At 43.6% G+C, this 14,126-nt stretch overlaps 1 protein-coding gene across 1 annotated transcript in view; it reads left to right on the forward strand.

Moving 5' to 3' along the window:
• Positions 1–4,492: 4,492 nt before the first annotated feature.
• The window catches only part of UBL3 (ubiquitin like 3), a 127,279-nt gene continuing 117,645 nt past the window's right edge, over positions 4,493–14,126 (forward strand). The window contains exon 1 of the mRNA XM_071597028.1: positions 4,493–4,550. Coding sequence (XP_071453129.1) covers positions 4,503–4,550 — 48 coding nt within the window. The 5' untranslated portion in view covers positions 4,493–4,502. The remainder of the gene's footprint in view (positions 4,551–14,126) is intronic.

Raw genomic sequence — 14,126 nt, forward strand, 5'->3', positions numbered from 1 at the left:
TTTTAGGAATTTTTAGTTGACGATAGCTTTGTTAATGGTGGTGGGCCTCACTCCACGAATATGACGTACGTAAATTTTTATTGCGTATTAAAAGTTAAAACTTCCCAGTCTTTCGTATCCGGTACGAATCCACAAATCTTCTTGTACTGCGCATTCTTAGCTTCATTCCTGCGCATTTATTTCGTAAAAGTTTTCCATTGATGTAAATCGTTGACTGATTTCCTTGGCCAGTCACGTTCCAGAATTTTCTTTACCGTCATTCTGTACCGGTGAAGATTAAAATTACGATCGCTTATCATTGAAATTTTGATGAAACTCATGGCATTACCACATTATTTTGTTGTTGATCGATCTTTCCTCAGGTGGGAAATGGGACCACCTTCTTGACCTTTGTGCAATAAAATCGTACCATTATAGGCATGAAGCGTGCCGGCAACGCTTCAAATTTGTTAGTTCTTCGATCAGGCGATTAGGCTTTGAATTTACTAATTATTCTCCGAAGGCTTTAATCACCGGATGGAGTATAAGCGTCCGTTGAAGTATACCGCGTAATGAATTCATCGACTTAAGTTACCTCGTCTTGAAATTACTTCAGCTACCTACGTTAAGTATTCCTAACGTGTCTTCCCATGTAGCTAATTTCTAACGTAATCTCCTTTCCTGCGAAGTCCTAGGTTTAGGTTGGGCGGGAAGTCCATGAGTACATGCACGCATGCCCACCTTGTGAGCTTCAAACTCCCGGCATAGCTAAATGAGAATTTAACCCAACAAAAATAAAGAAAGACCTTCCGGCTTAAGAGCTTAATTACGGTGCTCATTTGTCAGCGCAAAATTTCTTTGTAAATTGGCGGGGAAAGAAAAAGACGGGCCCGTTACACTTCCCCCCTTCCATTACGCTTCCCCCCCCTCTAACCCGCTCTCTTCATTCCCCTCGCATCCATTCTCAGTCGCCTTCGCTACTTCCTCATTCGCTCCCTGTGTTTTCTGCCCTCCCTCAGTTTCGTTCCTGATCTCCTGAAAGTTCTTCCTCTCCTTTTTTTTCTCCCTCTGCCGTCGTCCTTCGGCTCGAAAGCGGACGTTTCCACCTAATTTCGCTACATTTGGCGAAAAGAGTTTTTCGGGGAGTCCCGAGAGGGGTGGGGGTGTGCAGAGTGGCGTCCCAGAGCGACCCTGTCCAACGTTTTCGTTTGCATTTGCTGCTCTTTTTCTTCTGGCACCGTCTCTGCTAAATGTAGACGTTGTATCCATTGTGTCGTCGCGTTGGGAAAGAATTTTGAGCCGTTGACGAATTCGAAATTCTCGTCGGGAGCTTCCAGCCGAATGGAAAAGTTTAGTCCGTGACACCGAGGAGCGGAGATGGAGTGGGGTGACTGTTTTGTGAATAACCATTATGGCAAATTGCAAAAGGGCCCCCCGTAGTGCTTTCAGATGTGATACCCGGTCCGGATTCCCACTCCAAGAATCTTCTTACCCTTCGAGCAGATGGATGTGAAGCGCACATTCTTGGATGCGATGTGTCCGAAAGTTTGGTAAGTTCTCTTCTGGTCCAATCGATTTGTCCACAGACTAGAAATCATAAGAGGAGACAATGTTTTACGTCAGAATAAATTTATTTTTTAAACATGTGTGTAGATTCACTTCTGAAGTTCAAGAGCTCTGTTGTACTCCAGTATTTGAATTTCGAGACATAAATTATGAAATTTCTGGAATATACGTCAGAACTAGTGGAGGGATCTCCGTATTTCCGAGGAACTTAAACTCGCCGCTCTTGATAAATCCTTATATCACTTGACCACTCCCATACCGTTCCATTGATGATTGCATCCCCTGCCATACCTTGTTGGGTGACTTATTTGGGTGCACATGTATCGTAAATGTGGACACAGGATGCTTTTAGGGTGGCGCAGCAATAAGATGTAAGCTGTTAAACTTCCCGAGTTTAATATCTTCTCTGACATTTAATTCGAATCCCCGCCCCTAACCCCGCAATCCACCGGTGTCTTAATTTCTCTTTAAATCACTCCGTCGTCTGCAAGTAATCTAAAATTGATGCTAGCGTGGTAAATAATAATTAAAGCTCCGGAGCATGAAATCCGCGATATCATCGTGGCCCACTTCTGTCTGGAGCAGTCACGAGGGAAGAGGTCAACATCACTCGTTTGAGAATAGGGCACCTGGCCCACTCGTATCTCTTTGCAGAAGATGAAATACAGCCCCGATGTGATGAGTGCGATTCTCTCACGGGAGTGAGACATCTCCTGACGGTGTGCAATAAATGTCTGTTTGTGCGCGAAAGATTGAACATCAAGGCAGCTCCTACCTCTCGTCCGAGGTGTTAACGCGGGGGATATCATCTCCGTTCTGAAATATGTTCCAGGAATTGCCATTTTCAACTGTATGAAATTTTTCGATGGATAAGAAGAGCTTCTATTTGTAAAAGAATGATGTTTCGATGTATTTTAGCCATTCGTTTTTACAAATCAATACATTTATTTAAATTTATTTGTTCTCTTTACAAATAGCATGTAAGAGACCTTTGCGTGGTGCAATATCGCCATAATTTTTCTCGCATCCAAGTAAATAAAATACAATTACCCTATTGATATCCCAGCGGTGATTCGCGATCCCTTTTTTAATTTCACGCAGTAGAAATATATGAGAGAGGATGACGGAAGTCGGCTTTTATGCAACCAAAACTTGAGTTTAGCCTTGTTTAGCATCGTCTTGTAAATGACTGAATACATATGCCCATTCCTACGGACGCGAACCATTTCCGTCACGTAATTCCTTCCTGCATTATGCAACACAGACGACTACGGCCGTAATGGATCGAAGGAAACGGTTATGGCTTAAAGGTTTCAACCCGGACCGCGAAATTCTGGTGGACCACGTGCGTGCTCTGTGGGATAGCGGAGGGTGATGTGCTCATGGCTCCGGTTTAGGAATTACAGTCCGTCATAACAAGCGTCAATAGGGGCAATTATAGAGACGTGAAACTCTGAAATGCATGGTAAGGGCGGTGTATTTTTTTAGGATCGCGGTCTAAATGGGCAAAATAATGAGCCCATTCATGAATGGTTAACTTTTCACGAAGGCATTCATGACATCGTAGATTCAGGGTCGTTCCGCGGCCGGTGATAAATTGAAGAAAATTACGAAAAAAATGCACCCAACATGATTTTCCAAAATTTCACGTCTATTTTGGTCGTAGGTTTCCGGGACGCACTTCGCTTAAAGTGCGTTTCGGAAGTCATTATAAATCGTTTCTGGCGGTTTTGGCGGTACACGTGAGCACCGTAGGATCCCATAAGTGATCTCACAACATCATGCCTTATTAATCGCGTTTGCGTGATTTCGGTGCCCCTGGGGATATCGGGGAGTAAGGCGGAGTGCCCAGATTCACGGGAACGAATGGAACTGGAAATAAAACGTGTTTGAAAGACGAAAGTTTCAGAAAAACTTCATTTCATTGTGATCTTACTTCGGGCTCCTAAATATTAAACTTCTTCGTTATGACTTATTTTCATTCCGTTGGTTTATATTTTTTTTGTATTCTACATCCGCGCACTGCCAACAGCTATGCAGAAAATGTGCTTCTAAACAGGTCAAATACGCGAGTCTTACATTTCGATCAAATATCTACTGGGGTACATATACTTCTAAAAAGTAACCGCAAGCCGCCCCAAGGGCGTTTGGCGGGGGGTAAAACATAATAAAATCACATGGAAAACAAAAATTTGAAAAATATACACCTCAGCCTTCAAGAAAATATGTACCATTAGACGGATTGTAGGAAAATGTAATTAACAAGTAATGATAGACACTCTCACGTACGGATTGAATCACACAATCATAACCAAATCGAACTCAAATCCACGAATATTTTTTATTTTAATTCATTGATTTAACCACTCGCAAAAACCCATTTTTGCATCATGTAAATGGGCATATACATGTGTATGTGTTCGAACAATGGGATTTAGGAGCAAATACACGCTCATGGTTATGTATAGGCTCATATTTATTCATAAGTGGCTGGTGCTCTAGCCTTCCTTGTCTCACGATCTAGAGGGGATTTGCAAGATGTAGCAATTACTTTAGGCATGATTTTATGGCTACAGAAAACTTATATTTTGATTTCAGTCATGCCTGCCTCCTTTTTGCTGCCATTGACATATGTCGTGTGCATATTTTTTTCTCATTCAAAAGCATTCTACCCCGAATAATGCGAAAACGTTTCGTTACACAGATGCTACATAAGGAAAGGTAATTTTTTCTCAGGATTTCATAGCAATTCAATTTTTTTTAACAGCAGAAAATATATATACTCCAAGTGGGTCTTCTGACGCCTTTTGCTTACTTACATAAGCTGCTAAAAATGCTACCTGGTAAATACTAGTTGGATTTGATCCCTCCCTTTTTAATGGGTTTCCTTATTTGTCTTCATTGTATAGCCAGTGGAGTGGTTACTAAGAGGATAACATTCGCGGTGCGAGCGGCGGATGCTGCACGAATGGTGTCTCCTTGCTCCCCTACCACCTGCTTTTTCGGTGAATCACGGGGTTCCCCATGTTTTTGGAAGTACCGGAGTGGGTGAAGTGTAGCTGGTGACCTAACTCGCCCTCCCACACGTCCTTGCGACGGCTTGAGGGATAGTGTATACAGATGCACCTACACGAATACCAATCATACCAACGAATACGATCCACCAAAAATAATTGTGGCAGGGGGGTGCAATGACCAGGTAGAAAGAGTAAGGGATAAGGGAGAGGAAGGGTGTTTTTTAAGGACTAGGAACAAAGAAAAAATATGCACTCATGTAATATGAAAAGACGTGCCTGTTGTTGCACACATATATTCATGTTGTCGAAAGTTTAGTTTAAAACTAGTGCTCATTTTACCCACTACGGAAGTTACCATTTATTAAACAGGATGGAATAAAAATGAACTACCAACATTTTTACAATGGACCACCACCATATGGAGACAGGTCATTTAGAAATGGAAAGCAATAAGATAAGAATTCTATTGAACCGTGGCAATAAACCTTAAGGTCCCCACCCCTAAAGCCACCGGTAGAAAATGCCATTTTGTTATGCCCATTTTGATGGCGGCATGTACGTGCGACGACTGGGTCGCGTAGTGAACACATTGTCGGGGTATGAACTAAGATCCTTTCATTAGGGATAGGTCCATGTCTCGGTAAAAATATTGAGGAAGCACTTACGGCGCAGTATCTCCTAACGCAAAATCGAAGTTACATTCTCGGGCGCGTAAAAATCCACACGCGTCCGTGCAAGACGAACGGAAGGGTGCCATTAACTAAATTCGCGCCGAACTCAACGGGAGTGTTGGTCGAGTTTCGTGCTAGGTCTGCCGCGCGAGTTTCATTGCGCCAAGCGAGGGGCTAATGGAGAAATTTATGCACTTCCTTGGAGCAAATATTTTGATGCGAAACTGCATTCCACCGGCGATTTTGACGTGAGCAGACGCGATTTTCAATCCGCGGGTCTGAGGTTGGGAGGACCACCCCGTTGAAAGGGTAGAGGTATGTAAAATCAGAAAAATGCACGTGTTCCGAGACGAAAATCTTATATATTTGTCGGGAGGCATCACATAATGAAGAGTGCATCGGAGAAGTCTGCTCGAACTGCAAACAGCGTGCCCGCTTCCATTTGGATGTGCCTCTGAGGCGAGATCTCGTCTTTATCTCTCTCTCTCTCTCTCTCTCTCTCTCCACTTGCATTAAGAGTCTGGACGTGTGGTTCTTTATTAGGTATGGGCAAATAAAAAATAATCGATATTGCGAAAGCCTTGTCGGGGCAGTGAAGGCCAAAAAAAAGTCATCGCGGAAATGGAATGGTCTCTTCGTGGATGGCCCACTCATTTCGTGTCGTCCGCCTATTTTTCCCTTCTATCCCGATCCTCCTTCCCCGTCCGATCCTTTGTTGCTTTCAGTGTTCCTCCCTTTACCTTTCCGCTCCTCATTCACGAAGGGAAAGCGAATCCTTCGGTCGTCCCCATCCCCCTGCTTTTCCTTCCTCCACCCTCCCCGTCCCGCGACGTGCAACCACCGTCTCCCCTTCATTTGTTCCTTCCAGTCCCATCATCCTCCTCGTTCGCCTTTCGTTTCATCTGCCCGCTTCCCACGACCTTCTTCACCCCCGTCCTTCAGCCACCCACTTCCCTCCGCCATGGGTTTCTCTTCAACCCCACCCTCCCACACGCCTACAGCTTTTGCGATGCTACAATGGATCGATTCCATTGTTCCGACGATGTAGATCCCTCGAATTTTGAACCGTCATGCAGTTCCGATATCAGGCTTGGCGTATCGAAAGTGTGATTGAGTTCATCCAGAGGAAGGGGGGAGGTAATTGAATAAAAAATGGAAGTATTTGGCTCTTGTATTGTTTGATTCGTGGCTGGCAAAGAGTGAGATGGATGTGGGAAGAGGTTGTGTTATTATTTTGTGTGGGTCAGTGGCTATGGAATGAGAATTGTTTTCCTCCGAGGGACCTTGGGAGGGTTAATTTAACTGTACTTTTTAGAATAGTTTTCTCTTTTACTCCCAAGGACTTTCGGTTTAGAAGATGTTCATGTAATTCAACTTACAACGTTCAAAATTGTTCAAAATAGAGTATGAAATGGAAGGTATCACACATGTTGAAAGCTGTGAGTTAAATTGCTAGTTTTCAAACGCTATGCAAAATGATAGGCTAGCGGTGATTATATTTTCCTTTGGAAAGATACTCGCCAAGAACTCATCTCGTGGGTTCAGATTCTAGAGGAAGCGCGATTGACGAAAATCGCATTTTTATAAATTCGCTCCTGAGTGTTCCTTAAACTGACAACAAAATACGATATGCACAGAAGTTTTCAAATGCGATCCTGGACAATTATTTTCCAACCAGGGGTTCACTTACTCCCATGTGTGTATACGTTAAAGAAGACCGGTGTTATGGAACCAGGCAGATTTTCGTATCGCTGTTTTGTGGAATGTCTCCCAAATGCTCGATTTGGGGCCTTACCTAAATAAAAATAAGTTGTTATTTCCGTATCACACTGGAGAAATTCGTTTATGCGTACCTGTCACGTCCCCGTTGTCAGTACTGAACTCGTAATCATTACTCATCATTTTCCAATAAATTATTGTCTTATTCATAATGCGTCGTGTGGCTTTCCGTTCTACGATGATCGTATGACCGTCCCCATTCCTTCATGGACAATGTTTTCTACAAATATTGCGCCTTTTATTTTAAGTGCAATTGATGAAATCACTGCGCTGGTTCCCAATGAGCATGGTGTTCGGAAATAATACAGAGAAGTTTATACCGGAGTAAGTCCATGCGAAATACTTGGCTGTTGTGGGCCTAACTTTAATAGGTAGATAACACATAGATGATTGCCAAAGTGTCTAGACATATTCTCAATCCGACTAAAGTGTTGCAAAGCTGCCTCCATCGTGAAACACCGAATATTTGCCGCCGAAACTAACACTTCGATATCCAAGCATCGATGTTTCATTATCGACTTTCCATCCGAGCCCTCATTTCCTCCTCGCAGACACGCACATAGGTATTCCGGTCCAACCACCCCTCTTTCCACCCCCGCCTTCCCACCTATCTTACCCATTGTTCCAAGTGGACTCCCCCTTCCCCGCCTCGCCGCCCGATAAGCCTTCTCTCCGCCGGTCGAAGATGACTCGGGCCCGCCGCCCAGTGCGTGAGGTTAACCTCTCCTGAACCCCCACGTCCGAGACCACGCGCGTGGGAACAAGGTCTCGGAGCGCGCGGGTTGTCCAGAGATAAGTATGATCCTTTCTCGGGAGGCAATCGGTGGAGGGAAACGGAGGGTGGGTGGCGTTTACGTGTCAGGGCACTCCGGTAAGATGAATGGCGTGCCTGTAAATAAACTTCGTTGCCAAAATTCCCGGGGTTACGTAGGGGCCGAGTGTGCTCCGGTTCGACCGTTTCTCTGAAACGAGCTCTGTTCTGTGCATTGCGGTGTGGTCAGGCAAGAAGGGTGGCGCATGAACGACTCCGAGCGTGGTCACTGTCCTTCTCTTTCGTCATCTGTTCATGTCGTGCTGTCAGGACGCCGTTCTCTCGCACGACCACTCTCCTATCGTTCATTATCAGCGGCCATGGGCATGTGGAGTAATTAAATTCATTTCGCAAAGGATTTGCGCGATGGAAAATTCAGACCATTCAGTGTGATTAACGGCTGATAGTAATGCCAGCTGAAAATAATCAGTGGAATATGTGCATACGCGATGCTAGTTGCGGAGGTTATCTCTACGTATTTCCCTACCATCGGATCACCGAAGTTGATTTCAGCAAGAATGAAGAATTTAACTCGGGCTGCTGTACCATCGCGAAGCTTCTCTTGCCGTGGACAATTTAATCTTGAAATTTTTTCCTGGAAAAATGTATAGATTTTCTGTGGAATCACTGGGAGAATTGCCACGTATCCCATCGATTTTCCCATTTAATATGCATTATACAGGCCTGTATTTCTATAGATTTTCCCTTTCCCTTTCTACTACGCCTCAAAGACCCCTTAATGCAATACTAAATATCCAAGAACCATATAATATCTGTGGGTCGCGGTAGTCCAGGGGTAGAGAGTTTGACTACTGACCCGAGGGCCCGGGTTTCGATTCCCGGGCAAGAATCTCTGGGCACCTGCAGCTCCACCCAAGCTATGTGGTTTTTCGGGTACCCGGGTCTTCCTGAGAAACCATAACCGGCGCTGGGAAAGGAACTTGCCCCCTACTCTGATGTATGAATTTCACACGCCGTTGGGCTTAGTACTGGGTGAACTCAACCGTCACCTACCAAACCGACCTTTGGGTCGATTACTCTGTTTATGGTTTTTTTTAGCGTATGTTATCCGCACTGAATTTACGCAAATACCTCACGGAATTCAATATGTCGTATACTTCTGGGAACTCGATGAAAATCGTGACAGTTTCGTATTCTCCGCTTACTTTTATAGCTAACTTCATTCCGAGCAACATGCATCATCTTTTCCTCCTCATGCCTCACTCGTCCGTCATTCTTCCCTTTATCAAAGTATTCCATATTCTGTTGCCACTCGACATAGTATGCATCCACTTATCCTGTCTTCTTGTGTCGGCCGCTCAATATCCTCCGCTCCTTTGTCTAAAACATCGCTTCACACCCTTTGTATCGAGCGGTGGGGCTTGAGAGGGAGATGAATTATCGCTCACCAAGCCCATGTAACTCCTGCTCCAGTCGTGAGCGGGCTTAGCCCTTCGCCGTGCTCTCTCAATGCTTTCGTGGAATCCAATGTTTGATGTTCCTGGAAAAGGGTAATGATTCTGCATGCGCGGGCAACATGAATCAAATATTATCGCGTCCCCACCCCAGGCCGATAACGTCCACCATTAAGTCTCGTAATTTCCGGGTCATCGCGATGCACCAGCCGGCCGGTCTCCACTCACGAGAGCATTGCAGACGATAAATTTGCTAACGTGTGCAGAATATCCCCTGGTCGAAGTGCGTTTTTAAAATATGAATTGGCGTTAAATTTCTCTTCCCGTAAATGTGTAAAAATATATTTGCAATTTTTTTTTCGATTGGTTCGCCGGAACTTTTCTATTTAATGCTTATTCCTCTAGAACTCGATTAGAATTTTGAATATTTTAATTTTAATCAAATATAAAATGAAATTTTCTCTAGTATTAAAGTCCGCGAGTAGAAATTAATCTTAAACCTTTCCTCTTTTCCATCCAGTTGCATCTGCCAAGCCTGGCGTTTGCTCATCCTTGCAATAACATTCAATAAAATCTAAATTTCCTTATTTCCCCCGCAAGCCAACGCAAGGGTGTGTGGTTCGGATGTTAGGTCACCAGCCATGCATGCACAATCCCAATCATGACACCACCACACAAATATCAGTTTGATCATGCTCTTGATGAAAGTTAACCACACGAAAGAAGGTACTTACGAGGCAGCCATATTCAATGGCAGGACATGTACGTGTATTCAAATCATTTGGGAGGAATATTAAAAATAATGGTGTATTATAAAAACATAACGGGATATCGACAAAATATATACACTACCAATGCTAATTATCTCCTTCGTGCCTGTGGTCCTATCTATTTTGATCTCTAATGGTAGGACGAAAAAATGGAATTTTAAATATATCCGCTCTACTATCGAACTCCGTGAAATAAAACTTTAGTAAGTCATGGAATACTTGCGCACAGTAAGTCACGTTATGGTGTGTGTGTTACCTCCTTGTATATCAGTCGAAATCAGTTCTCATATTCACATGTTTCGATTCCGTGTGAGAAATGGCGGTTATTGTAACTTTCAATATAGTCACCTGAAATGCAAACTCTCTTTCCTTAAACGTATGCCGTCCCCGGCAAAACCGTCGCATCCACGTGGGGCCAATGACATTTCAGTGGAATTAATCTGTAGTCTCAGTTTCTCTACTTGAATCTGGCGATTAATTCCATTAAAATGTCATGGCCCCATATGTTTGTGATGTAGCCGGATCGGTGGGATTTCTGCGGAATCAACCGAACGTGGTTGGTGCCTCTAGCACCGAAAAGGCGAATCGATTAATTCCAGCGGCGAAAATGCCTCCCGTAACGATCATCCTCGATTGTGACCCGTGCTCTGTCACTGAAATATTAATGGGAATTGGTCGCTTTAAGTTTTTCCTCTCCATATCTTTATTTTTTTTCCTTCTTTGATGTATTTTTAAATTCATGTTACGCCGGAGCTCTCTCTGTGGGACAAGAAATCATTGTAAATCATGGAGAATCAGATAATATGAAATTATAAGCTGCCATAAGGTGGTGATTTCATGGAATTTATAGGATTTGATAGACGCGGTCCTTTTCCGTTTCATGATTACTTCTTTAAAGATAGTCGTTTTTAAATCCTTAAATAATACATCGCGTAGGTACGTTCATAAAGAATATTAGCATGCTTTTGGACTTAAAATTAGTGCTCAGGACACGATTAAAGCACCGAAACTTTCTTTCCATGAAATGGATGAAGAGGATATTCGATATAAGTTAATATTCACCCACCAGCTTACCTACTTTATTTCATCTTTAAAGAAACTTGAGCCATAGCGTTCCTAAATGTAAATGTTCATGTGAAAAAAACACACGGTACGCATTTTTTTCGATTTTGATGTGGATATTTTTAGTGGTATCTCGTAACGAGAGTTGTCCAGGTGAAAGGACGGCAATACATATGGTAACGCCAATCTTGCTGTTTCTCTAAGTTCAGTACAGCACGGGTTGACACGTTTATCACCCTCTTGCGAAAAGGTGCTTTGTCCACCGGGTGGTCTTCAGGTGGCGCCGCTCTCGTGGGTAATCCGCGCTTAATTTTTTTTCACTTGCATCGATGTGACGCGTCCGTGAAGGCATTTACCGAGACCTCTTTGCGACGCCTTTTTTACCTTGTCCCTCCAGAGGAGCGTGTTGCGAAATGTTCATAGTTCTGTTTTCTTTTCGCGAATTGATGATTCACTGCGGACGGAGATGTAAAAAAAAAATTATTCGATAAAGCACACCAGGCTCATGTCTAAGGCGATTCATCAATTCCTTTTTTTCCTCCGTTCCCAGTTGACGTTAGAAATTTGCAACCAAGTTTCCGTTAAAATTTTGAATTTGAATCTAAGCAATAATCATTAAAAATAATCGAATTTATGTTAATAAACATCTCCTAAACTCTTCGTTTCACGCGATTGCAACGTATTTTTCTTGGTACAAATTGAACCTTTTACGTGACGGAAATTTGGACGTCAGTGGTTTCATTGGGTCGGATGCTATTCCTGGCATAGGCGAGGAACCATATACTTCATTGGAACTTCATCGTTGGTTTTTTTACATCTGTTTAATTTTTTCTGTTCTTTATTGTACTCAAATCTTAAAAACCGCCAAACTACGCTTCATATTGAAGTTTTCGATAGGGCACGTGCACTGTGATGATGTTATAATAGTCAAAAGCTAGGCCACGTGAATTTCATTGGCGGCCCCACCGTTATCGAGCTTGAGATACTCGCCCTCAGATACGTGCCGTAGCGATTGAGAAATGTTGTCGTTTGGAGATACCGGTTGAAAGGAGCATTTCTTTCGGCTCTTCATTAATCTGACGTATTAAATTAATGGGTATTATATAGTTTTCGTGTTCATACTACAGCTTAAAATTGTCAGGAAGGACGCTCTTTTCAACGCTCTTTTTCTCGCGTATTTTTTTTTCATTGGAAAAAGCTTTCGTGTGATGCTCGTGGCTTTCCATGTGATTGATTTACCGTAAACAATTTCTTTCATACAACCTGTCGTACAGTCTGTCCTGGCATATCAAATAGTGGCCGTTGGAAGATTTCATGGTGTACTATAGTGCACCACGCATTCGTGGTTTTTTCGTTCACCTTTGTAAAAAAATCACAATGTTCAATTAGTTGCATGAGACCCAGTCTGCACTAACTCGCGATACCGTGATGGTTGGGTATCCTAAATGTCTCCGTAGCGAAGGTAAAAATGCTTTCGTTTCTTTCATGTTTCTTTAGTTGATTGTACGTTAGTGAAATCAGAATTCTCACGATGCGGATCTAATTTTATAATCTTTTATTTGCCTGCATTTGGCTCGAAAGTTAATATTGTGATTGGGAGCACGCCTGCTTATCATGATATTATAATGTTATATTTTCTCGTAGGATTATTTGTGTGACATATTTCGAGTTAGCACTCGAATATATGTGAAGTAAGAGGCCCGTTAAAAACAATTACTGCATATTGATTTCCATCAGCCGTTGCCTGAAATTCTATAATTACTATTAGGGGATCGGGATGGTGCGGTGGCTAACGTACTGGCTTCCCACCCTGAGGGTCTGGGTTCGAATCCTAATGATATAAATTTTTCAGTGGAATCCCCATCTCTACTTGAGATGCCTTGCGTTGAGTACTTTGAGTGAGTAAGCCGTTCGTCGGATAGGACGTTAAACTGCGGACCTCTTGGCGCCTTAGGTAAAGAGAAGGCTATTGCCGACGCTCGTAGTTCAATACGAATTATAGTCATAGTTGATGCAAAATAATTTTATTTTGCTTTCAATTTTGACATATCACCATTGATTTTGTTTCCCGTCGATTTGAAAGAAAGTATTGGTAGAAATAACGTCGTGTTTTTTACTCTAAAGAATGGTTTTACGTATAAAGTTATTTGTTTTTGCACATTAACCTATAGACGATTGTGTGGTAGAGTTCATATTTTCCACAAAGTTACGCCAGAAACATTTGGTTTTATTAGTTCACAAAAATAAATATATCGCCGTGGCATTTTCCGCGGGTTATTTGAATTGACCGAAAAAACGTTGAACTTCCGAATTTTGATTATCTCGCTTCGCAGTGAACCCGATGAAAACTCGAGCCTTTTCTAAGTGGGGAGCTTCCGGAATGGAATATCTCGGGGCCATCTTCGTGTGGGTTTGCAGGAAGACACACATAGGGGAAATTGACAATGGGGCTCTATGTGTGCACGGCTCCGTCCATCGAATTGCCTTTCGAGAGTCCCCGGGCAATGTACGCAATCGTGCTCTGTGTCGTCTGATGATGAAGTTGGCGAACTAAGTTTCGCGAGTTTGCAACCCTGTCTATCCCTCCACATCCATCTAGAGTGGTCCGGTTTTATCCCCCATCCTCCCTCCCCCTTGGGGACTCCCACTCGATATTCGGGGCGGGCGCAGCCGGGGACGCCGGCGCCCCGCGCCGGGGAGGTTCGCCGGGGAAGCGGCAGGCTGACTGGGCTGCAGGTCGTTGCACCGCATCCCTCCGCGCCGCCCCCGCGCATAAAGTAGCGGCGCACCTGATCCGTTACCGGAAAAAAGATAAATGATAAAAGAGAGAGGAGGGCTCCCAATCGGATTTATGCGAGATGGCGCCGTTAGTTTTTTTCTCTTTCTTTCCTCTTCGCCGCCGTTCGGGCTCCGCGCCAGGGTGGCTGGTGTGTGGGGAGCAGGAGGAAATGATGTCCGCGACCCTCCCTTCGGGTTTTCTTTCTTGCGTTCTTTTTTTTTATTTAACCCGAGGGGTGGGGACACGTCTCCCTTCGATATATGGGGTGTGTCGCCGG

Source organism: Hetaerina americana, unplaced genomic scaffold, assembly GCF_022747635.1.
Source record: "Hetaerina americana unplaced genomic scaffold, ioHetAmer1.1.p SCAF_8, whole genome shotgun sequence".
Lineage (NCBI taxonomy): Eukaryota > Metazoa > Arthropoda > Insecta > Odonata > Calopterygidae > Hetaerina > Hetaerina americana.